At 47.6% G+C, this 25,911-nt stretch overlaps 1 protein-coding gene across 1 annotated transcript in view; it reads left to right on the top strand.

Annotated features, from left to right (window-relative positions):
* The first annotated feature begins 1,301 nt into the window (after positions 1-1,301).
* Positions 1,302-25,911, top strand: part of LOC136624795 (rap1 GTPase-GDP dissociation stimulator 1-A-like) — a 117,976-nt gene continuing 93,366 nt past the window's right edge. Inside the window, exon 1 of the mRNA XM_066598731.1 lies at positions 1,302-1,347. Coding sequence (XP_066454828.1) covers positions 1,344-1,347 — 4 coding nt within the window. The 5' untranslated portion in view covers positions 1,302-1,343. The remainder of the gene's footprint in view (positions 1,348-25,911) is intronic.

Raw genomic sequence — 25,911 nt, 5'->3', positions numbered from 1 at the left:
GGACATGCATATCTGTATATAGTGAGCTTCCTGTAGGGGTTGTCAGAGTTTTATCACTAACTATCATTGAAAGTGTGGGTTTCAAAGCTCTGAAGAAACATAAAATATAGCTATGACCCCTAGTAAATATATATAGTGTAACGGTGCGGTTCGGGTTCAGAGCCTTAGTATTGCAACCAATGAGGCCAGAGTGTGGTTAGGGAAGCCAGAGGTTGGTACATGGGTAGTATCTGTTATAGTACAGAGGCACAGGCAGGTAGCGTAGTCAGGGGAAGCCAGAGGTTGGTATACGGGTAGTAACAGTTTGCAGTTCATAGGAGCAAGCAGGTGGTGGAGCTTGACTATAGGCTTGGAGCAGAATAATCACACAAGGGAAGTAGGTACAGGGCCAGGCTTAAATAGGAAGTCCAATTAGAAACAGGGTGGAACTAATCAGGAACTGGGTTGTAAGAACAAGGAACTGGGACATGATTCAGCAGGACAGCTGTCCAACAGGCTGGATAGCACCCTGGGGAGAGCCATCACCCGAAGCACAGGAGGTCCCAGGTTTGAGTCCCGACATATGGTGTCATTTTGAGGTGGAAGGATGATGGTTAAGGGACTATTTAGAAGAAACATATTCATCGGCAAGCTCACATCTATTTGGACATCTTGAACGTCTAATTTAAAACATTCTTTCCTAATGACAAGTCTTTTAACAATTCTCCCATGTCTTGAAAGACATCATTGCTCCTCTTTTAAAAGTCTCTTGTCAGTGTTTCTCTGAAAGCCCTTACAACTCATCACTCATCGCTATCGCTGTGAAGTGGTTAAAAATCCCTAGACATTTCTTTCATATCAGTTGTCTCACCCACGTAATTTCTATGTTTTCCTCCTCGTATATCATGTCGCCACTGCAACAATTCTCCCCTTGAAAAGAAATCTATTTATAGTGCTGCATGGAGAAGAGAGGAAGGGATCCCATTGTAAATGTGTCGCGCTAAATAATAACTGGGTCGTTGAGGTGGAATAAAATTCACTGTGAAATAGAGAATGGAGCTCGTGAAGCATCCTGTGACTCTGCTACCCCGATATTTCTATGTTTACATTACTGCTCACCACAATTCAAGGCTTGTCATGTAAGCTGTTGTCAGGGATTAAGTAATTAGGGAGTATTAAATGCATTTGAGGAGCTGGGTCATTGAAAAGGGAGAGGGGAGGGAGAGAAACAGAGAGGGAGCAAGAGAGATATAAAAATCTATCCCTTCCTCAGCCTGCAAGCTGTAAGGGACAGATCATCTCTATTGGCGTGTGGGTTTTTTTTTTTAATTTTCACATCTACCCGCTTGATATTTACGACAGAGATGGGTGAGTATTGATTGCAAGATGATAGATTGACAGAAGTAGCCGTGTTTAGCAGGGCTTGCAGTAGATAGGAATGTATAATGCACCTTAGGAATTCAGAAGGACTGAGGAACCATTCCAGCTGCAAGGGTTTCTCGAAAACCTTTGGCATCTCAACGCCAGGCAGCAAAAAATATCAATATAACCCCTGTCTATGTGTATTCTATCCTTTTCATAGAGATTTTAAAAACTTTAGCAGATTTTAGCTGAATATACAATCTAGGCCTTTTCTCGATTGCAGCTCATGATAGATGAATGCATCGATGCAATGTTATGTAGGCCTAATCCGAATGCTATTGTTTACTATGTATATCTGCATAGAATGTATAGGATGCTTACATGATGTTCGCAGGTTATAATGGTACACATTACAGATAAGGCACCTGTGAATATCTGAAGTGGAATGAGCCTTGACTGGTAGCAATGCAAATGTTATAGTTGTTAATGAATCTAGATTCCAAGTTGAGCTTGGATGATTTACAGTCTTTATATCCAACTTTAAAGGGTCAGTCTAAGAGTTTAGGAAATAAAGGGAACAGCAGGAAATGCTGTGAAATAAAACCCCCATTCCTCAACTGTTGTTTCCTGCTACTTCCATGCTGACACTCCGGTGGTCTCCGACAATCTGTTGATTTTCACAGCCTCAACAGTTCAGTGACGTACGTTCTCACAGTACCGCTAAGGCTACAGTGGTCACCTGGATGTACGGCACATCATCACAAAATAAAGACCCCCAGGGGGTTAAAATACTTTGTTTTTTCACTTTTTTTAAAATAACATTTCATGCTGTTTGCTTTGTTCCTTAAACTCCCGGACTTAAGTTATTGCAATGTATGTTTTTCAATTAAATGGGTTTCTATAGGACACAAAACCACGCATCATTAGAGATTTGGCTAATTAATGCAACTGAGTCATAGAAAGTATTAATATCTCTACAATGTTTACTATGGTAAAAGTGCTGCATGCAGGAACATTACTCAGCTTGGGTTTACTTGTGAGCGTTTAGTGATTTCTCCAATTGAAAGTAATGTTTCATTGTTTAATGAATGCGTCATCAATAATCTTTAAAGATCTGCTGTTACAAATAGTGGTCTGCTATAGTTGCTCAGAGATCCTAGAACTGTGACAGGAGAGTATAGTGTATAAAAAAACTTTACAAAATGGACCCAACTCGGTTTAATAAACATACTCATGGTATTTTAAACGCTAAAATTCCCCCACTTTATCTTCTATGGATGTTAGGACAGGAGGTCTTCACTCTGTCTTCTTTTACCAACTACTGCTGTACAGTGAAGGCACCAGCGGAAGTCGAAATCCTACCGTCCTTCCAGTGCCACGTAGCTACTAGCCATAGTTTAAAGACGTTGTTGGAATTGCTACTCACCTTTTCCCATAGCCGCCAGCATTGTTTTGTGAAGCCTAGTACGGAGCTAATGTAAATCTATGTATGTATTCATATGGGCACATTTTTCGCAGCCTTTTTTAAAAACATGGCATGACCTAATATTTTGCATTTTTACTGCCGTATTAGTAGTTTTTGATATTGAGCAAATTTAGATCAGTAATTTCCTAGTAGATTATAAAATATACATAGGCAAATAGTAATCAAATACTGATGACATGTGGTTGTAATGTCCTCTGTAACATGTCCGTAATACAGATCAGTATTAAAGGAAATGTTCAACACGCTTGTCTGAAAATGGTCGTAAAAAGAGTTGCACTTCAAGGTATATCGACTTGGGGTGTAATTTCTGCAACACAATCTGCATGTGTTACATGCAGATTTGCTGTGGATTCGAAGCTGGCTTTCATCTCATCATTTGCAGGGCGTATTCAGACTGTCATTGGCGCAACTACACACGCCAGCACGGAGCATAGTTAAGCAGGGAATCTCTTTCCATTGGCTGGTTTTTCAAATTCCGCTGCAGAGCGCAGGAGTTTGAAAAACCACAGCGGAAAGATAGGTGCCATCCGATCATGGAGTTTAACTACAGGGCAGGTCCTATCTTTTCCCAGCAATACAAATCACGGCCAGGAAGAGAAGTGGTGAAAACGAAACCACTGAAATCCCATAGAGATCAGTGGTTTCATTTTGTCCCATTATGTGGCCATGATTATCATGGGAATATAAGGGGACAAAACCACGCTTGTCTGAATCCACCCATAGGGAAAAAATACATGGTAAAAAAATGCACATAGCATTTATTGACATACTGCGGATTTAAAATTTGTACTGCAGCTCCATTTATGCTGTGGATGGATTCCGCAGTGTATGGAGCTGCTTGAAATCTCATCCAACGGGCTTGTGCCAGTTTCTGGTGACGGATCTTATTATGCTTGTATTTTAATTAGGATTTGTGTGATTAGCCATAATAGGTTGACTAATTAGTATTGTTGTGTATGGACTTCTTCAATCTTAATTGTGTGGAGATCACATGGCTGAAAGTGATGCAGAAAAGTCTATTCAGGTTGCTATGATCAAACTTGCCAGAGTGAGTAGGTGAAAGCAAAACTTTTAAAGTGTACCTGAGTTGTCAACAAATTTTTGAAAATACACCAAATTTTCTTATTTTCTGCTGTTTGCATCCTCTTTGATGTCTATAAGTTCTGACTTTCAGATGTTCTTCCCCATTTTTTTGTTGCTCTGCTATATGCATTCCACTTTCAGGAAGGGGTATGCAGTTCTCTCCGCTCCTGGTGTCCCTAGCACATTGGGTACATAGCTCTCCACTCCCAATAGTGATGTACCTCCCAACACAACTGAGGAAGGGGTTCACCCCGAAACATGTATCTTTTTCTAGCTTTAAATTTACTAAATGAAAGAGAAGTTGGATATTTCATCCTATTGTCTATTGGAGAGTTGTGCCAAGATACCATTTTTTTGTAATCACATATTTGCTTCCCAGGTGCATTGCACTGTCTCTGATTAAATCAGTCAGTATCTGAATGCCCACCCCTCTGCTTTGCCAGGACGATTAGCTGTTTAGAGACATTCTAGCCAAATGGTAAGTAAACCCACTATAATGTGTGTTATGTATGCACAGAAACATACCTACACACTGTAACAGCACGAGAGGCAGAGATTGTGTAGGGCGCGACCACAGTGTCTGCAGATCTGTCAGCCTGCTGCCTGGAAGTGCAGGGGAGCTGCCTGTGAAGTTAACCTCTCCCCCTGTTGCTATGTAAGCTCTGTACCTAACAACAGAGAGTGGATTGCAAAGAAGCTGGAAGGGAGACCCCTAGTGGCAGCCACTTCAAACGCGATTTACAGTAGTAAAGCAACAAAAAGTTATATGCTAGTATATTACATTAATAATGAGATACCACAAACTAGTAGATGAGCAGGAGTTATCTGAAAAGTTACTGCCCCCTTTAAGTTTCCCCCCAAAATATCTCATTTCTGCATTCTTTCTGCCAAGGAATCAATGATTTGATACTTGACAATGGGCAGTGGATAAGAAGTTGGAGTGAAGGAAGCCCCCTAGTGGCAAGTGCTTTAGAGTGATTTTTCAGAATAACAGTGCAATTTTAGCTCAATAAAGTGATTTGCATTTTTACAAGATATCTCATCGGTTATCACATAATTGTAAGCTTGTTCAAACTGCAGAGCTACTATTTTAGTGGTCCCAACTGTCTTTGTATGAGGATAGCATTGGTTTTTTTATGAATGGAAATTAATTCCATCAGATAAAAAATGTATTCAATGTGTGTGAAATTTTTTGTGTCAGTCAGTAGTCTTCATTTGCCACAAACACAGCTGATGTTTTATGAAAGCAAGCAATTTTCAAATGGAAGCTGTTATGGCAAAATGCTGATTTGGCTTATCTAACCCTCGGCAATCATTTGTAATCACTGGGAAAGTCTTGTGTGTCCAGAAATTCCAGGAAATGTAGCATTACATTATGGTAATTCAAATGAATTGTCATCCATGAAAAGTTTAGGTGGACAGGTCCACCAGAGTGTAAGGCTGCCTGTACACGGGCGGATATTTGCTGTGGAATCCGCGGTTGGTGTCCGCACCGTGAATCTGCAGCAAACACCACCTTTAAGTCAATGGAAGTCATCTGATCTGCGGCCCATCTGCATCATCAGATTCCGGATCATTGCCTAGCGATGGCACAGGAAAAAAATGCTAAAAAAAATCTGTACTGTGCATGTGTGACGGCGAGCCACCGAGTCCATGCACAGTACAGAAAAGACAGTGACAGAGCAGGTATGTGAGGACGCTGCTGCTGCCAGAGTCAGACTCCGCTGCAGAATTCCACATGCGGAACCCAGCTCTGCCGTGTGCAGGTAACCTAAGTCACTTTAACCCTTTCCAATCCACTGTCTGACGTCTAAAGACATTCTGATTGAAGGCTGTACAGCCCTGATGTCGGAAGATACTTGGCAGGGTATTCTTACTGTAGATTACTGGGCGCTCTGTTGTCGGGGGTGTCTTCAGTATATCCCATACCGCAGTACTGGCTCTAGCCAGCAGATGGCGCCATTGTATAATGGCAGAAAGAGAAAGCCCCCTAAGAAACCACGAATCCAAAATTGGATTGCAAAGGGTTAATAGAACTGTCCTGGCTTATAGAAGGGGATCTTGAGCAATGACATGTATAGGCCCTAACACGGCCACACACAATATGAATAGCCGGACAATAAAATCAAACCAAAAAATGAATGTAGATGCTGTTCCTGGTCAGATTTGATCGTACAGGCCCAGCACTGCAAAGCAGCAGTGCTAACAACTGAGACACCACACTTATCTGTTGTGATACAGAGGAGGGGAAGAACAACAAGAATAAACACAAAGAAAAGTCATCCAGATGTTGTTCTTGGTCAGAATTTTAACTACAATTCCAGCACTGCTAAGAACTTAACTACCTTAAAGGGGTTGTCCCGCGCCGAAACGGGGTTTTTTTTTATTCAATAGGCCCCCCGTTCGGCGCGAGACAAACCCAAGGGATGGGTTAAAAAAAAAAAAAGGTTTAGTACTTACCCGAATCCCTGCGCTGCGGCGACTTCTTACTTACCTTACCAAGATGGCCGCCGGGATCTTCACCCACGATGCACCGCGGGTCTTCTCCCATGGTGCACCGTGGGCTCTGTGCGGTCCATTGCCGATTCCAGCCTCCTGATTGGCTGGAATCGGCACACGTGACGGGGCGGAGCTACGCGATGACGCGTAGAAGGGGGCGGAGCCAGAACGCCGCTCGTGCCTGGACCTAGGAGAAGGGGAGAAGACCGCACAGCGCAAGCGCGTCTAATCGGGAGATTAGACGCTGAAATTAGACGGCACCATGGAGACGAGGACGCCAGCAACGGAGCAGGTAAGTGAATAACTTCTGTATGGCTCATAATTAATGCACGATGTATATTACAAAGTGCATTAATATGGCCATACAGAAGTGTATAAACCCACTTGCTATCGCGGGACAACCCTTTTAACTGGTCTTCCTTCTTTGGAGGAGAAAGAGAAATACAAAGAGAACATATAAAGTCCATGCAGATGTCATCCTTGGACAGATCTGAACCTAGGACTCCTGAGAGCCAACATCCTTGCTATTCTTTCTTCTGTTCTTTCTCCTACTTCCTTTTTCTACCTCTTCCTCTTGCAGTAGAGGAGAAGAAGAAAAAAAGTGAATAGAAGAAGTATAAGAAGGAGGAGAAGAAGGCATAAGAGCAGAAGGAGGAAGAGAAATGGAAGAAAGAGATGAAGGAGTGTAAGAAGATCTTCTTCTCTTTTTCTACTTCTCCTCCAGAGAAGAAGAAGAAGGAAGAAGCTTGGTGGCTAACTCTGCTGCCTTGTAGTGCTGAGGTTCTAGGTTCATGGCTGAATTATCAACAATACCCACATGAAGTTGAGAAAAAGATGTTTGGTGGCTCAGTTGTTAGTACTGCTGGCTTACAATGATGGAGCTCTAGGCTTGAATTTGTCCAAGAGTATCTGGATGTTGTTTATACAATTTATTTGTGATTATTCTTCTTGTTCTTCTCCTGTTAAGCAAAAAGGATGGTTGTAGTGGTTAAGTTGTTAGAACTACTGGAGTTGTAGGTTCAAATCTCATCTAGATGAGTTTTTTAATGTTCTTTTTGTATTTATTTTTGTTGTTTTTCTCCTTCTCCAACTGTAGAGCAGGACAAACAAATGTGGTGACTCAGTTGTTAGCCCTACTGCCTTGCAAAGGTGGAGTTGTAGGTTCAAATATGAACAAGAGCAACATCTGCATGTATCTTTTCAAAATCCAAGCAGTTGTTATCCTTGATCTCATACGCCTAAGTTTTAACATAAGTTTTATTCAGAAAACGATTTTCTGTTTATTTTTGCTAAAGATCTGGCTGGTATGACTCGATCTGAGTTTGCACAAATTGGCCCGATTTTATCTTATAGCGAGCAACACTATTCATAATCAGCATTATATTTAAGTAATGTATTGTCTATTTCAAATACTTCTAAGGACCAGGCTGTTTTGTACCTAAGGGACCAGATATTTTTAGGGACTTTACCCATGCGGTGGTTTCACTGCCCAATTTTTTTTCCTTCAGGTACCACAATTATTTTTGCTGCATTTTTTTTCAGTGACATATAGAGTTATTATTTTAATATCTTTTTCACTGATGTTTTCTTCCCCTTTTTTTAGTTTTGTTGTGGGTAAAAGGCTAAAAAAAAAAGACTTTTTTGTTTAACATTTAGGCTAGTTTCACATGGGTGTTAGCAATTTTAACAGCAAAATTGCATCTTAGTTCCTGCGATTTTTGGGCGTCAGCTATGCTTTTGTAAAAAAATAATCTCGCATCGCATTGCTGCTGCCCGCAATAAAAACGCACGATTTGTTATTGTAAAAGTCAATAGGGCTTTCTGATGTTAAAATCACATCGCAACTAGAGATGAGCGAACGTACTCGTCCGAGCTTGATATTCGTGCGAATATTAGGGTGTTCGGGATGCTCGTTACTCGTAACGAGTACCACACGGTGTTCCGGTTACTTTCAGTTTCCTCTCTGAGACGTTAGCGTGCTTTTCTGGCCAATTAAAAGACAGGGAAGGCATTACAACTTCCCCCTGTGACGTTCAAGCCCTATACCACCCCCCTGCTGTGAGTGGCTGGGGAGATCAGGTGTCACCCGAGTATAAAAATCGGCCCCTCCCGCGGCTCGCCACACATGCCTTGTGACTTAGCTGAGGGAAAGCACTATCGTGCTGGAGCTGCTGTAGGGAGAGCGTTAGGAGTTAGTGTAGGCTTCAAGAACCCCAACGGCCTTTCTTAGGGCCACATCTACTAGTGTGCAGTACTGTGTTAGCACAGTATTTTTTATTTTTTTTTCCAAAATTGGATCTGCAGAGCATTGCGCCCTGCAATAGGGACAGAAGTGGGGGTTAGGCAGGGAGAGTGTTAGGAGTTAGTGTAGGCTTCAAGAACCCCAACGGTCCTTTCTAGGGCCACATCTATTCCTGTGCAGTACTGTCCAGGCTGCTGTTAGCAGTGTTGCATTTTTTTTTTTTTCTCAAAACCGGCTGTGCAGAGCATTGCACCCGGCATTAATACTACAGGGATAGAATTGTGTAGGCAGGGCCAGAAGACATACATTATTCATTGAATACACGCAGTGTGGGTGTTCCTTGTAAAAAGCAGGGAAAAAATTCTATTTGGCCTGCCTGTGTCAGTCCTAAGGGCTCTGGGTACGTGTGTGCTGCGTGGAGAACGTAAAAAAATCAGACGCAACCAGCTACGGTTGAGTGCAGCCTTGCGCCAATTTCTTTCCTGCCTGGGAAATACCTGCTCTGCCACAGTTAGTAACTCTGCAACAGTAAAGTTCTGTGACAGTTTTGCAGGGCCGCAACACAGTTATTAAAATTATTATTCAGTGAATAGACGCAGTGGGCCTATCCTTTTAAACAAAAGGGAAGAAAGTATATTTGCCCTGCCTGTGTCAGTCCTAAGGGCTCTGGCATGTGTGCTGCGTGGAGAACGTAAAAAAATCAGACGCAACCAGCTACGGTTGAGTGCAGCCTTGCGCCAATTTCTTTCCTGCCTGGGAAATCAAATCACTGGTAATACAGCATGCTGAGGGGTAGGGGTAGGCCTAGAGGATGTGGACGCGGCCGAGGACGCGGAAGGCCAAGTGAGGGTGTGGGCACAGGCCGAGCCAGTGCGGTGGCCAGGGGTAGAGGCAGGGCCAGACCGAATAATCCACCAACTGTTTCCCAAAGCGCCCCCTCGCGCCATGCCACCCTGCACAGGTCAAGGTGCTCTACGGTGTGGCAGTTTTTCACAGAGACGCCTGATGACCGACGAACAGTGGTGTGCAACCTTTGTCGCGCCAAGATCAGCTGGGGAGGCACCACCAACAGCATGCGCAGGCATATGATGGCCAAGCACCCCACAAGGTGGGACGATGCCCGTTCACCGCCTCCGGTTTGCACCACTGCCTCTCCCCCTGTGCCCCAACCTGCCACTGAGATCCAACCCCCTCTGAGGACACAGGCACTACTGTCTCCTGGCCTGCACCCACACCCTCACCTCCGCTGTCCTCGGCCCCATCCAGCAATGTCTCTCAGCGCAGCGTCCAGACGTCGCTAGTGCCACAGTTTGAGCGCAAGCGCAAGTACGACGCCACGCACCCGCACGCTCAAGCGTTAAACGTGCACATTGCAAAATTGATCAGCCTAGAGATGCTGCCGTATAGGCTTGTGGAAACGGAGGCTTTCAAAAGCATGATGGCAGCGGCTGCCCCGCGCTACTCGGTTCCCAGTCGCCACTACGTTTCCCAATGTGCCGTCCCAGCCCTGCACGACCACGTCTCCCGCAACATTGTACGCGCCCTCACCAACGCGGTTACTGCCAAGGTCCACTTAACAACGAACACGTGGACAAGCACTGGTGGGCAGGGCCACTATATCTCCCTGACGGCACATTGGGTGAATTTAGTGGAGGCTGGGACAGAGTCAGAGCCTGGGACCGCTCACGTCCTACCCACCCCCAGAATTGCGGGCCACAGCTCGGTGGTGGTATCTGCGGCGGTGTATGCTTCCTCCACTAAAGCACCTTCCTCCTCCTCCTCCTCCAACGCAACCTCTGTCTCGCAATCAAGATGTGTCAGCAGCACGTCGCCAGCAGTTGGTGTCACGCGGTGTGGCAGCACAGGGGTGGGCAAGCGTCAGCAGGCCGTGCTGAAACTACTCAGCTTAGGAGAGAAGAGGCACACGGCCCACGAACTGCTGCAGGGTCTGACAGAGCAGACAGACCACTGGCTTGCGCCGCTGAGCCTCCAACCGGGCATGGTCGTGTGTGACAACGGCCGTAACCTGGTGGCGGCTCTGCAGCTCGGCAGCCTCACGCACGTGCCATGCCTGGCCCATGTCTTTAATTTGGTGGTTCAGCGCTTTCTGAAAAGCTACCCCCACTTGTCATACCTGCTCTGAAAGGTGCGCCAGCTCTGCGCACATTTCCGCAAATCCCACAAGCACGCTGCCACCCTGCGGACACTGCAACATAGGTTTAATCTGCCAGTGCATCGACTGCTGTGCGACGTGCCCACACAGTGGAACTCTACGCTCCACATGTTGGCCAGACTCTATGAGCAGCGTAGAGCTATAGTGGAATACCAACTCCAACTTGCGCGGCGCTGTGGGAGTTAGCCTCCTCAATTATTTACAGAAGAGTGGCCCTGGTTGGCAGCCATCTGCCAGGTCCTTGGAAAATTTGAGGAGTCTACCCAGGTGGTGAGCGGCGATGCTGCAATCATTAGCGTCACCATTCCTCTGCTATGCATCTTGAGAAGTTCCCTGCAAAGCATAAAGGCAGACGCTTTGCGCTCGGAAACAGAGTCGGGGGAAGACAGTATGTCGCTGGATAGTCAGAGCACCCTCCTGTCTATATCTCAGCGCGTTGAGGAGGAGGAGGAGGAGCATGAGGAGGATGAGGAGGAGGGGGAAGAGACAGCTTGGCCCACTGCTGAGGGTACCCATGCTGCTTGCCTGTCATCCTTTCAGCGTGTATGGCCTGAGGAGGAGGAAGAGGAGGAGGAGGAGAATCCTGAAAGTGATCTTCCTAGTGAAGACAGCCATGTGTTGCGTACAGGTACCCTGGCACACATGGCTGACTTCATGTTAGGATGCCTTTCTCGTGACCCTCGCGTTACACGCATTCTGGCCACTACGGATTACTGGGTGTACACACTGCTCGATCCACGGTATAAGGAGAGCCTTTGCACTCTCATTCCCGAAGAGGAAAGGGGTTCGAGAATGATGCTATACCACAGGGCGCTGGTGGACAAACTGATGGTAAACTTCCCATCCGACAGCGCTAGTGGCAGAAGGCGCAGTTCCGAGGGCCAGGTAGCAGGGGAGGCGCAGAGATCAGGCAGCATGTACAGCGCAGGCAGGGGAACATTCTCCAAGGCCTTTGCCAGCTTTATGGCTCCCCAGCAAGACTGTGTCACCGCTCCCCAGTCAAGGCTGAGTCGGCGGGAGCACTGTAAAAGGATGGTGAGGGAGTACGTAGCCGATCGCACGACCGTCCTCCGTGACGCCTCTGCCCCCTACAACTACTGGGTGTCGAAGCTGGACACGTGGCCTGAACTCGCGCTGTATGCCCTGGAGGTGCTTGCTTGTCCTGCGGCTAGCGTCTTGTCAGAGAGTGTGTTTAGTGTGGCTGGGGGAATCATCAGCGTACCCACCTGTCAACCGACAGTGCCGACAGGCTTACACTCATCAAGATGAACAAAGCCTGGATTTCCTCAGACTTCTCTTCTCCACCAGCGGACAGCAGCGATACGTAAGCAATACGTAGGCTGCACCCGCGGATGGAAGCTACGTTCTCTCTCACCATCCAAAACGGGGACATTTCTGCTTCATCAATCTGTGTCTAATATTCCTCCTCCTCCTCCTGCTCCTCCTCCTGAAACCTCACGTAATCACGCTGAACGGGCAATTTTTCTTAGGGCCACAAGGCTCACTCATATAATTTTTCTAAACAATTTTTATATGTTTCAATGCTCTTAAAAGCGTTGAAACTTTAACTTGAACCAATTTTTCGTTAAACTGGGCTGCCTCCAGGCCTAGTTACCACTTAAGCCACATTAACCAAAGCGATTAATGGGTTTCACCTGCCCTCTTGGTTGGCCATTGCCAATTTTTTGGATGTACATTAGTACTGTTGATACAGCAATTTTTGTGGGCCCTCGCCTACAGTGTAATCAAATGAATTTTTAGCCCACCTGCATTACAGCTGACGTTACATCAGCTGTGTTGGGCAATGCAATGGGATATTTTTGTGTATCGCCGGTGGGTTCCAGGGAACCACACATGCTGTAGGTGCACACGGAGTTTAACGTACATCTGTCCACTTGTAAAGAACCCCAGTCTGACTGGGGCATGCAGTGTGGGCCGAAGCCCACCTGTATTAAGCACGACATTACTACCTCAGCTGTGTTGAGCAATGCAATGGGATATATTTATGTACCGCCGGTGGCTTCCTGGCACCCACCCATGCTGTGGGTCCACAGCGAGTTGTTACTACATCTGTCCACTTGTAAAGAACCCCAGTCTGACTGGGGCATGCAGTGTGGGCCGAAGCCCACCTGTATTAAGCACAACATTACTACCTCAGCTGTGTTGGGCAATGCAATGGGATATTGTTATGTACCGCCGGTGGCTTCCTGGCACCCACCCATGCTGTGGGTCCACAGGGAATTATAAATGCATCTGTTTCCACTTCTAAAGAACCCCAGTCTGACTGGGGCATGCAGTGTGGGCCGAAGCCCACCTGCATTAAACATGACATTACTACCTCAGCTGTGATGGGCACTGCAATGGGATATTTTTATGTACCGCCGGTGGGTTCCAGGGAGCCACCCATGCTGTTGGTCCACAGGGACTTCACAATAGGGAGTTGTACCCGGCTGTGTCTATGAATTAAAAAGCCCAGTCTGACTGGGGCATGCAGACACCTTGACAGAATGAATAGTGTGTGGCACATAGGTTCCCCATTGCTATGCCCACGTGTGCAGCTCCTGATGGCGGTGGCACAGGATTATATTTCTCATTGCTTCTGTACAGCATTGTGGGCTATCGCCCCGCCCCTTTTAAAGAGGGTCGCTGCCTAGCCGTGCCAACCCTCTGCAGTGTGTGCCTGCGGTTCCTCCTCATGGCAGACGCACTTATAAATAGACATGAGTGTGGCGTGGCACGAGGGCAGCTGAAGGCTGCGCAGGGACAATTTGGTGTGCGCTGTGGACACTGGGTCGTGCGGGGGGGTTGGGCAGCATGTAACCCAGGAGAAGTGGCAGCGGAGTGTCATGCAGGCAGTGATTGTGCTTTGTTGGAGGTAGTGTGGTGCTTAGCTAAGGTATGCATTGCTAATGAGGGCTTTTCAGAAGTAAAAGTTGTTGGGAGGGGGGGGGGGGGCCCACTCTTGCCGGTATTGTGGCTTAATAGTGGGACCTGTGAACTTGAGATGCAGCCCAACATGTAGCCCCTCGCCTGCCCTATCCGTTGCTGTGTCGTTCCCATCACTTTCTTGAATTGCCCAGATTTTCACACATGAAAACCTTAGCGAGCATCGGCGAAATACAAAAATGCTCGGGTCGCCCATTGACTTCAATGGGGTTCGTTACTCGAAACGAACCCTCGAGCATCGCGATAATTTCGTCCCGAGTAACGAGCACCCGAGCATTTTGGTGCTCGCTCATCTCTAATCGCAACGCATGTTTGTTCCATCGCAATGCGACAAAAAGGACGCTCCATAGGAAAACCAGAAAGATTTTTTAAAAAACACACATCGCAGAAAAATAGAGCTTGCTGCAATTTTTTAACCTCTAATCATCGCATAAGCGAAAACATTGCAGATGGAAAGGAAACCATTGTAAATCATTGGTTTCATAATCTGCTTTTTTACTGACTCTCACATCAGGGAAAAAATCGCACGATTTTCTTGTCCGTGTGAAACCACCCTTAGGACTTATTTACACGAGCGTATATCGGCCAGCGTTTTTACGGACGGCCGATATACGCTTCCATCTGAGCAGTCCCACCCCTTCCCTCCCCCTCACCAGCTCTCTGCCTCTCTCCTCCCCTCTGAGCAAGTTGCATCCTGCATTTTTCTTTTGCATGCTTCATCTTTAATATCTCTAATTCTCAGTTTTTTCAGTGCTAGCATGAGGAGACCAGCTGTTATGATGTCTTTTATACAATGCATATGAAAAAAGCAGCAGGTTTTACTCCCTACATCTCTGCAGAGCCCCATCCTCTAGGTAGCCCCCAGACAATCTGAAGCACTGACTACACTTGCCAATGTGCAAGTGCATGGATAGGTTGTAGCACCCTCCCTGAGCAGTGGCATAGCAATAGGGGTTGCAGGGGTCGCAATTTCAGGGCTCATAAAATGTGATCCCTGTCACTGCAGAAAGCCCCTGAGCTGTCACCTGTTGAAAATTTCTCAGTATGCTCGGTGTGTAACGTGCCCCCCCCCACCCCACCCCCCAGGCCTGTTATATGTGCTATACCTGCTACAGAGATCATTTTTCTTCACCGCTGTGTGAGGAGCACTTCACTTTTCAAGCAATGAAAGGTTTACAGCCCAACACATTTCATCACTTATTATTGAATCGCTGTATGATGGTAATATTTCGTCCTGGTATTTGCTAACTAAAAAAGTAAATTATTTTTTTTGTAAAACCTTAGCAACACCCCTGGAAGCACTAGAGTTCAGCAGTGCAGCACTCTGTACGCCTCCTGAGTATCTGGAATTACTGTGCTATTAATACAGTATTTCAGTATTTTGAACCCCATTTCTAATTTTACGCAGGGCCACGTTTTCTCTAAAACCAGCTGAGCACACAGAGAAATCACATCACCATACAGCAGTATTTAGCAATGCAGATATGATTCCAATAGCTGTGACACAGTCAACACTTACTATAAGCTTAACCAGCATCTGTGTGAGTCTCTCTGCTTCTCTCTCCCTCCTGCAGCTCCCTCCTCCTCCCCCTACATACTACATTGACTTCTACGGGCAGCATGAGACAACATCCCCCTCTGTTTACTGCAATCTATCTTGGTATCTCTGTTACTAGAAATGGACTTCACTTAAAGGGGTTGTCCGGCCATGAACATCATATCTCATTACTTCTGTTTGCACATTTCCATGCACTTTGTAATGTACATTGTGCATTGAAAATGTTGCAAACAGAAGTTATTCACTTACCTTTAGGGGTGCCCCCCCCTGTGTTGACCCTCGGTCGTCCGTGGTTACGACAAGAAATCGTCTGCATTTCTTGTCGGGCCGGCAGCAGCTCTCGTCGGCGCTGGAACGCTCCTCTTCCCTTCCGCGCATGCGCAGTCCTTCTTTCTTCTGCCGGGACCGCGCTCTTTACCTAATCATTGCAGGGGACGCGCGCCGCCGGTCGGCGCATGCGCAGTACACTCACTTCCTGGTTTCATATACCAGAGCGGAGTGAGTGACTGCCTGCCGCTGCTGCTTGGACAAGAGCCAAGAAGACACCATCGGGACTTGAAAAGTATGTGAAAGGGGAGAAGGGGAGTAGGGGGAGTAGGGAAGAAGGGGAGAAATGTTGGAAATGTTGGAGAGATGGATGGATGGATGGATGTGTGCACGGGGGGGGGGGGGGGCGGGGTGCAGTGATGTGTGTGTGTGTGCACGGACCGGCTGACAGAAGTCCCGGGGGAAGGGGGGGGTGTGGAGTGGGAGAGATCGATGGATGGATGGATGGATGTGTGCAGGGGGGGTGCAGTGATGTGTGTGTGTGTGCACGGACCGGCTGACAGAAGTCCCGGGGGAAGGGGGGGGGTGTGGAGTGGGAGAGATCGATGGATGGATGGATGGATGTGTGCAGGGAGGGGGGTGCAGTGATGTGTATGTGCATTGACCCGGCTGACAGAAGTGTGGGGGGGGGGGGGTCATTGTGAGAGGGGCACTATGAGGGCATGTGTGTGTGGGGAAATGTTTTACTTTACTTTAGCAGGGGGCGGGGCCTGGGCGGGGAGAGACTGTAGAGCAGTTCAATAGAGGTGGGCGTGTCGTGGGCGGGGCTAGGACGTGAGCTGAGGGAAATCCTGCCTTCCATGTCTCTTACTACCATCGGGAGCGCGCACACAGAGGAGGGAGAGCGCAGGGCATGTGAGAAGGCAGCACAGAGGCGCCATCTTTAAAAGCTGCAGAGAAGATCAGAGTCTAAGGTAATAAACTGACATTGCAGCTGATCTGCCTGCCGGTTTGAGCCCCTGTATGCTGTCTGTTACTATCCTTACTGAAAGGGAAGCAGCAGCATTATAAAAAGTTTTACCCTGTGTGGCCGGACAACTCCTTTAACAAGTATTGGATAGCACATTAAAAGGAAAGGAGCCTCCTGGTGACCAACACATTGGAATGATTTTCCAGCACAAAAGCATTATTTTAAAGAAATAATATGATTTGCAGTTTTGCTAGTTATCACATTGGTTATCACCTATGTATAAGTTTGTTGAAAAGTCAGTGACCATTTAAATGTAATAAATTATACCATTACAGCCCAGGGAGCAGCAAAATGAAGGGGTCATGGCTCACGAACAAGTTCATGCCAATATAGTCGTGGCTGGCACTGAACTCATTGTTTCCAAGCAACATTAAAGGGGTTGTCTCGCGAAAGCAAGTGGGGTTATACACTTCTGTATGGCCATATTAATGCACTTTGTAATGTACATCGTGCATTAAATATGAGCCATACAGAAGTTATTCACTTACCTGCTCCGTTGCTGGCGTCCCCGTCGCCATGGTGCCGTCTAATTTCGGTGTCTTCTTGCTTTTTTAGACGCGCTTGCGTAGATGGGTCTTCTCCCTTTGGCTCGGCTCGACAGCATCGGCGTTTTGGCTCCGCCCCCTTGTACGCGTCATCGCGTAGCTCCGCCCCGCCACATGTGCCTATTCCAGTCAATCAGGAGGCTGGAATCGGCACATGCGACGGGGGCGGAGCTACGCGATGACGCATACAAGGGGGCGGAGCCAAAACGCTGATGCTGCCGAACGGAGCCGAAGGGAAAAGACCCATCTGCGCAAGCGCGTCTAAAAAAGCAAGAAGACACCGAAATTAGACGGCACCATGGCGACGGGGACGCCAGCAACGGAGCAGGTAAGTGAATAACTTCTGTATGGCTCATATTTAATGCACGATGTATATTACAAAGTGCATTAATATGGCTATACAGAAGTGCTTAACCCCACTTGCTTTCGCGAGACAACCCCTTTAATCCCAAGGGAGCCTTTACACGAGAGGAATTATTTTGCATTCCACACCAAAATCCACATGCCAGAATTAAAATGGCTTAAACCAGCCTGCAATACCACATCGAAATCTGCAATGAGACTTCTGGGTTTTGGTCCAGAATTCTCAGGGGCAGATTTGGGTGTAGAATGCATAATACTTCGTGTGAAATCATGCTTACTGGTAGCAAACAGCTTTGTGCAATTGAAACGTCCTGTGCGTGAGGCTATATTGTTGGGAATGGCAATGAAGGGATTATTTGCATTGCGGAATCCGGAGCAGACATCCGCCTTTGGATTCCACAGCAAATACCTCCGTAGCATGCTGTGGAAAAGTGTTTTTTCCTTCCCACAAGCAGAAATCAATTGCGATTTTCTGCTCGCGATGGTCTATTTCTAGGCGAATTCTGTGTGGACGGTTTTCATTGAAGTCAATGGAAGCTGTTCAACCTGCGGCCCTTCCACAGTCATCATTGCGGAAAGGCCACGGGATCCAGGTTATCGCCTAGCGACGGCACGGCATAATTTGTACTGCGCATGTGCACCGCCACAACAGCAGACACATCCGCAGTACAGCATAAAGAAGGCTCCAGACAGGTATACAGAGTCACCGGCCGGGCACGGGGTTGGATTCTGCTGCGGGATTCCGCATGCGGAATCTGACCCGGTTGTGTGCAGGCGGCCTATGGTTGATAGTGAGGGTGAGGATAAACCATCAGTCTTTGATACTGGATATGTAGAGAATTGTGTTAGAAATAAAAAGGGAACACAAAGTAGTGATCAGAGCATCTATATTATACATTATACAATAGTTTAGGACATTCCAGTCTAAAACACCATCGTAAGCCGGATAGAAATCAGGTAAACCCAGTGGTGTGTATTTATTTGAACAAGTTGTCAAATTAAATGTTCACGCAGGAAACACAACTTATATTACAACATCAATCATTTCACAAATCAATAATTACTAATAATGTTTACTTGACATACACTCCGCTCACAGCAATGGATGCAGAGTTTGCAGCGGCGTGTGCCTACGTGGCAGTTTGTGTTCAGGTTTCTGAGTTGATAAAGTCTGTGGAACTTCTGCTGAAACTGCTGAGATCCAGAGAAAGAAAGATAAATGTGTTTTCATCTGGTATTTTAAACCATTTAATCCACTTTGTGTCATAAATGCTGTTCACATCTGAGATACATTATAACCTTAATACCAACACAAGTGCTTCCCAAATTTAGGAGTAGATTGGCACGCAGTACTTATGGACTTTGGCTGTTATCCTGACACTATATCCACATTTAGATAATTACATTTTATACACTGATGTTTGATATGCGGTTCGAAAATCAGTAGATCATTTTGCATACGTAGAATGTATTTTGGAAAATTATCAGTGCTGTTAAATATCAGGAGTAGAGATGAGCGAACGTACTCGTCCGACCTTGATACTCGTTCGAGTATTAGGGTGTTCGAGATGCTCGTTACTCGAGACGAACACCACGCGATGTTCGAGTTACTTTCACTTTCATCTCTGAGACATTAGCGCGCTTTTCTGGCCAATAGAAAGACAGGGAAGGCATTACAACTTCCCCCTGCGACATTCAAGCCCTATACCACCCCCCTGCAGTGAGTGGCTGGGGAGATCAGGTGTCACCTGAGTATTTAAATCTGCCCCTCCCGCGGCTCGCCACAGATGCATTCTGACAGAGATCAGGGACAGTGCTGCTGATGCTGCTGCTGCTATAGGGAGAGCGTTAGGAGTGATTTTAGGCTTCAAGAACCCCAACGGTCCTTCTTAGGGCCACATCTGACCGTGTGCAGTACTGTTGAGGCTGCTGTGAGCAGTGTTGCACAATTTTTTTTTTTTGTATATCGGGCGTGCAGAGCATTGCGTCCTCAGTCTGCAGTCATTGTACAGAGTATAGGGCCAGTACTGGTGAGGCAGGGACAGTGGGAAAGGTGAAAGAAATATACTGTCTATATAGGCAGTGGGCTTTTTCAAACAAATTTGGGAAAAATACTATCTTTGGGCTGCCTGTGACCGTCTTGAGTGTACTGCGTCTCTGCTGGGGGTAGTAGTCCTAATTATTACGCAGCTAAGTGTTACAGCAGGCTTGCGCAAAATTGTTTCCTGGCTCTGCGTTGCCCGTTACATCACCGCCGTCATCCCGTCCAGAGGGAAACAGTCTGCAGTAATTTTACATAGTATAGGGCCAGTACTGGTGAGGCAGGGACAGTGGGAAAGGTGAAAGAGATATACTGTCTATATAGGCAGTGGGCTTTTTCAAACAAATTTGGGAAAAATACTATCTTTGGGCTGCCTGTGACCGTCTTGAGTGTACTGTGTCTCTGCTGGGGGTAGTAGTCCTAATTATTACGCAGCTAAGTGTTACAGCAGGCTTGCGCAAAATTGTTTCCTGGCTCTGCGTTGCCCTTTACATCAACGCCGTCATCCTGTCCAGAGGGAAATAGTATACATATATACGCTGCCTACAGTATCTGTCTGCTGTCTCAGCTCAGCCTTTAAAAAATTAGAAGCAAAATACTTAAGGCCTACTAGTGGCCTTTGGACACTTGACTGCTTCTGCGCTGTGAATTCCACTAGCTCAGTCATACGCACCTACGTCTCACTACAGTCTTGCGCAAAATTCTTTCCTGGCTCTGCTGTGCGTTCCGTAAGCGAAGTCAGCCTCCAACCACAGGCCAATAAGCGGCACATTTAATTACAGCGTTCTGTTTCTGCACTACTGGTAATACACCATGCTGAGGGGTAGGGGTAGGCCTAGAGGACGTGGACGCGGGCGAGGACGCGGAGGCCCAAGTCAGGGTGTGGGCACAGGCCAAGCTCCTAATCCAGGTGTATCGCAGCCGACTGCTGCGGGATTAGGAGAGAGGCACGTTTCTGGCATCCCCAGATTAATCTCACAGTTAATGGGTCCACGCGGTAGACCTTTATTAGAAAATGAGCAGTGTGAGCAGGTCCTGTCGTGGATGGCAGAAAGTGCATCCAGCAATCTATCGACCACCCAGAGTTCTACGCCGTCCACTGCTGCAACTCTGAATCCTCTGGCTGCTGCTCCACCTTCCTCCCAGCCTCCTCACTCCATTACAATGACACATTCTGAGGAGCAGGCGGTCTCCCAGGAACTGTTCTCGGGCCCCTGCCCAGAATGGGCAGCAATGGTTCCTCTCCCACCGGAGGAGTTTGTCGTGACCGATGCCCAACCTTTGGAAAGTTCCCGGGGTCCGGGGGATGAGGCTGGGGACTTCCGGCAACTGTCTCAAGAGCTTTCAGTGGGTGAGGAGGACGACGACGATGAGACACAGTTGTCTATCACTCAGGTAGTAGTAATTGCAGTAAGTCCGAGGGAGGAGCGCACAGAGGATTCGGAGGAAGAGCAGCAGGATGATGAGGTGACTGACCCCACCTGGTTTGCTAAGCCTACTGAGGACAGGTCTTCAGAGGGGGAGGCAAGTGCAGCAGCAGGGCAGGTTGGAAGAGGCAGTGCGGTGGCCAGGGGTAGAGGCAGGGTGAGACCAAATAATCCACCAACTGTTTCCCAAAGCGCCCCCTCGCGCCATGCCACCCTGCAGAGGCCGAGGTGCTCAAAGGTGTGGCAGTTTTTCACTGAGAGTGCAGACAACCGACAAACTGTGGTGTGCAAGGTTTGTCGCGCCAAGATCAACCGTGGAGCCACCACCACCAGCCTCACCACCACCAGCATGCGCAGACATATGATGGCCAAACACCCCACAAGGTGGGACGAAGGCCGTTCACCGCCTCCGGTTTGCACCACTACCTCTCCCCCTGTGCCCCAACCTGCCACTGAGATCCAAGCCCCCTCTCAGGACACAGGCACTACCGTCTCCCAGCCTGCACCCACACCCTCACCTCCGCTGTCCTCGGCCCCATCCATCAATGTCTCTCAGCGCACCGTCCAGCCGACGCTAGCGCAAGTGTTTGAGCGCAAGCGCAAGTACGCAGCCACGCACCCGCACACTCAAGCGTTAAACGTGCACATAGCCAAATTGATCAGCCTGGAGATGCTGCCGTATAGGCTTGTGGAAACGGAGGCTTTCAAAAACATGAGCGGCGGCAACGGCCCTGCGCTACTCGGTTCCCAGTCGCCACTACTTTTCCCGATGTGCCGTCCCAGCCCTGCACGACCACGTCTCCCGCAACATTGTACGCGCCCTCACTAACGCGGTTACTGCCAAAGTCCACTTAACAACGAACACGTGGACAAGCACAGGTGGGCAGGGCCACTATATCTCCCTGACGGCACATTGGGTGAATTTAGTGGAGGCTGGGACCGAGTCAGTGCCTGGGACCGCTCACGTCCTACCCACCCCCAGAATTGCGGGCCCCAGCTCGGTGCTGGTATCTGCGGCGGTGTATGCTACCTCCACTAAACCACCCTCCTCCTCCTCAACAGGCTGTGCTGAAACTACTCAGCTTAGGAGAGAAGAGGCACACGGCCCACGAACTGCTGCAGGGTCTGACAGAGGAGGGGGAGGAGCATGAGGAGGAGGGGGAAGAGACAGCTTGGCCCACTGCTGAGGATACCCATGCTGCTTGCCTTTAATCCTTTCAGCGTGTATGGCCTGAGGAGGAGGAGGAGGAGGAGGATCCTGAAAGTGATCTTCCGAGTGAGGACAGCCATGTGTTGCGTACAGGTACCCTGGCACACATGGCTGACTTCATGTTAGGGTGCCTTTCTCGTGACCCTCGCATTACACGCATTCTGGCCACTACGGATTACTGGGTGTACACACTGCTCGACCCACGGTATAAGGAGAACCTTTCCACTCTCATACCCGAAGAGGAAAGGGGTTCGAGAGTGATGCTATACCACAGGACCCTGGCGGACAAACTGATGGTAAAATTCCCATCCGACAGCGCTAGTGGCCGAAGGCGCAGTTCCGAGGGCCAGGTAGCAGGGGAGGCGCGGAGATCAGGCAGCATGTACAGCACAGGCAGGGGAACACTCTCCAAGGCCTTTGCCAGCTTTATGGCTCCCCAGCAAGACTGTGTCACCGCTCTCCAGTCAAGGCTGAGTCGGCAGGAGCACTTTAAAAGGATGGTAAGGGAGTACGTAGCCGATCGCACGACCGTCCTCCGTGACGCCTCTGCCCCCTATAACTACTGTGTGTCAAAGCTGGACACGTGGCCTGAACTTGCGCTGTATGCCCTGGAGGTGCTTGCTTGTCCTGCGGCTAGCGTCTTGTCAGAGAGGGTGTTTAGTGAGGCTGGGGGAATCATCACGGATAAGCGTACTCGCCTGTCAACCGACAGTGCCGACAGGCTTACACTCATAAAGATGAACAAAGCCTGGATTTCCCCAGAGTTCTCTTCTCCACTAGCGGACAGCAGCGATACCTAAACAATACGTAGGCTGCACCCGCGGATGGAAGCATCCTTCTCTATCACCATAACAAACGGGGACCTTTTAGCTTCATCAATCTGTGTATTATATTCATCCTCCTCCTCCTGCTCCTCCTCCTGAAACCTCATGTAATCACACCGAATGGGCAATTTTTCTTAGGCCCACAAGGCTCAGTCATATAACTTTTGTAAACAATGTTTATACGTTTCAATTCTCAATTCAATAAAGCGTTGAAACTTGCACCTGAACCAATTTTTATTTTAACTGGGCTGCCTCCAGGCCTAGTTACAAATTAAGCCACATTAACCAAAGCGATTAATGGGTTTCACCTGCCCTCTTGGTTGGGCATGGGCAATTTTTCTGAGGTACATTAGTACTGTTGGTACACCTATTTTTTGGGGCCCTCGCCTACATTGTAATCCTAGTAATTTTTAGCCCACCTGCATTAAAACTGACGTTACCTCAGCTGTGCTGGGCACTGCAATGGGATAAATTTATGTACCGCCGGTGGGTTCCAGGGAGCCACCCATGCTGTGGGTCCACAGGGACTTCACATTAGGGATTTATACCTGCCAGTGTCTATGTATTAAAAACCCCGGTCAGACTGGGGCATGCAGTGTGGGCCGAAGACCACCTGCATTTAATCGGACGTTACCTCAGCTGTGATGGGCAATGCAATGGGATATATTTATGTACCGCCGGTGGCTTCCTGGCACCCACCCATGCTGTCGGTCCACACGGAGTTGTAACTCCATGTGTCCACTTCTAAAGAACCCCAGTCTGACTGGGGCATGCAGTGTGGGCCGAAGCCCACCTGCATTAAACCTGACGTTACCTCAGCTGTGCTGGGCACTGCAATGGGACACATTTATGTACAGCCGGTGGGTTCCAGGGAGCCACCCATGCTGTGGGTGCACACGGAATTCCCATTGCGGAGTTGTACCTGCCTGTGACTATTTCTAAAAAACCCCGGTCTGACTGGGGCATGCAGACACCTTGACAGAATGAATAGTGTGTGGCACATAGGTTCCCCATTGCTATGCTCACGTGTGCAGCTCCAGATGGAGGTGGCACAGGATTGGGTTTCTCATTGCTTCTGTACAGCATTGTGGGCTATCGCCCCGCCCCTTTTAAAGAGGGTCGCTGCCTAGCCGTGCCAACCCTCTGCAGTGTGTGCCTGCGGTTCCTCCTCATGGCAGACGCACTTATAAATAGACATGAGGGTGGTGTGGCTATGAGGCCAGCGTGTGGCATGAGGGCAGCTGAAGGCTGTGCAGGGACACTTTGGTGTGCGCTGTGGACACTGGGTCGTGCGGGGGGGGGGGGGGGGGTTGGGCAGCGTGTAACCCAGGAGAAGTGGCAGCGGAGTGTCATGCAGGCAGTGATTGTGCTTTGTTGGCGGTAGTGTGGTGCTTAGCTAAGGTATGCATTGCTAATGAGGGTTTTTCAGAAGTAAAAATTGTTGGGAGGGGGGGCCCACTCTTGCCGCTACTGTGGCTTAATAGTGGGACCTGGGAACTTGAGATGCAGCCCAACATGTAGCCCCTCGCCTGCCCTATCCGTTGTTGTGTCGTTCCCATCACTTTCTTGAATTTCCCAGATTTTCACAAATGAAAACCTTAGCGAGCATCGGCGATATACAAAAATGCTCGAGTCGCCCATTGACTTTAATGGGGTTCGTTACTCGAAACGAACCCTCGAGCATCGCGAAAATTTCGTCTCGAGTAACGAGCACCCGAGCATTTTGGTGTTCGCTCATTTCTAATCAGGAGGTAAAGATTAATAGAAGGAATTTGTCCTCGGACAGGCTGATTTCAGATCACAGCATCTGTATGTCCATGTATTGAAGAAAATGCACTGCAGATGTTAATGCGGATCCAAATCAAAATACTCATCAACATCCACAAGTTACAGAGATTAAATCTGCGTTGAAAATCTGTAGCATAAATTGAATTATGCTGATTAAAATCCAGAACATTTCCATAACTTGTCAAGCTAATAGGGGTGCAGCCAGGGGAGGATTGGCCAGTAAACCCACCAGGAAAGTTACCATTGGGACAGTCGGTTTCTTGGGCTGGTGGAGGGGTGACTTTTTAAAAAGAAAACTACTGAATGGTACTAAAACAAAAATGACAAACAATATAGTTACAAGGTATAAAAATAGGTCCTGCTCTCTAAGGAATGGGGTAAAAAGTACTATAACTTTGTTCGAAAAAACTGCTTAAGAGGGAGGTCTCATGTCATTGAAACCCCCCAAAAATGGAATGGTAATCAAGTCCTAATTAATTTCACGAGTTTGTGCAAAATTAAATAAAGCACAACCTATAACTTTTATTCCACTCAGAAACTAATTTTTAAAACACTAACCAATAACAATGAAATAGTAATCAAAAACACAGATGTGTGGGGGGTGGCAGTAGTAATTCTTGATACATCATACCATGAGTAGAAAGTTCTCCACATTTTGGGGTACACTAATTATCTTAATAAACTCAATAATGACCCTACTAGTGATATACACAGAAAACTATATCACATGGCAGACCTAGCCTTGTCCCAGAATTGTATTTCAAAGATTGAAAGAAATCTCATCTGTCTTAACAATTCAGACATTCCATACTTTTATTTTGTACTGAAGATTTGCAAAGACCCAACCCCCCTCTGCATGTAGTGGAAAGTGTGCAGTGGCAGAATATGCAGCAAATAGTACAGATTTTGCCATGGATTTTGATGTGGATTTGCCCCGGATTTCACCCCCTCATTTGAAGGGGGGAAATCCACTGTCAAAATGCACAACATAAATTGCCATGCTGCAGATTTAATTGAATAGGGTTCTGGAACTCTTTCCTCTTTTTGAACTACATTGTATCTGACAGTTGTTGTTTAGTTACTTTAAG

This window comes from Eleutherodactylus coqui, chromosome 4 (assembly GCF_035609145.1).
Source record: "Eleutherodactylus coqui strain aEleCoq1 chromosome 4, aEleCoq1.hap1, whole genome shotgun sequence".
NCBI lineage: Eukaryota > Metazoa > Chordata > Amphibia > Anura > Eleutherodactylidae > Eleutherodactylus > Eleutherodactylus coqui.
This window is presented reverse-complemented; position numbering and strand designations above follow the sequence as displayed.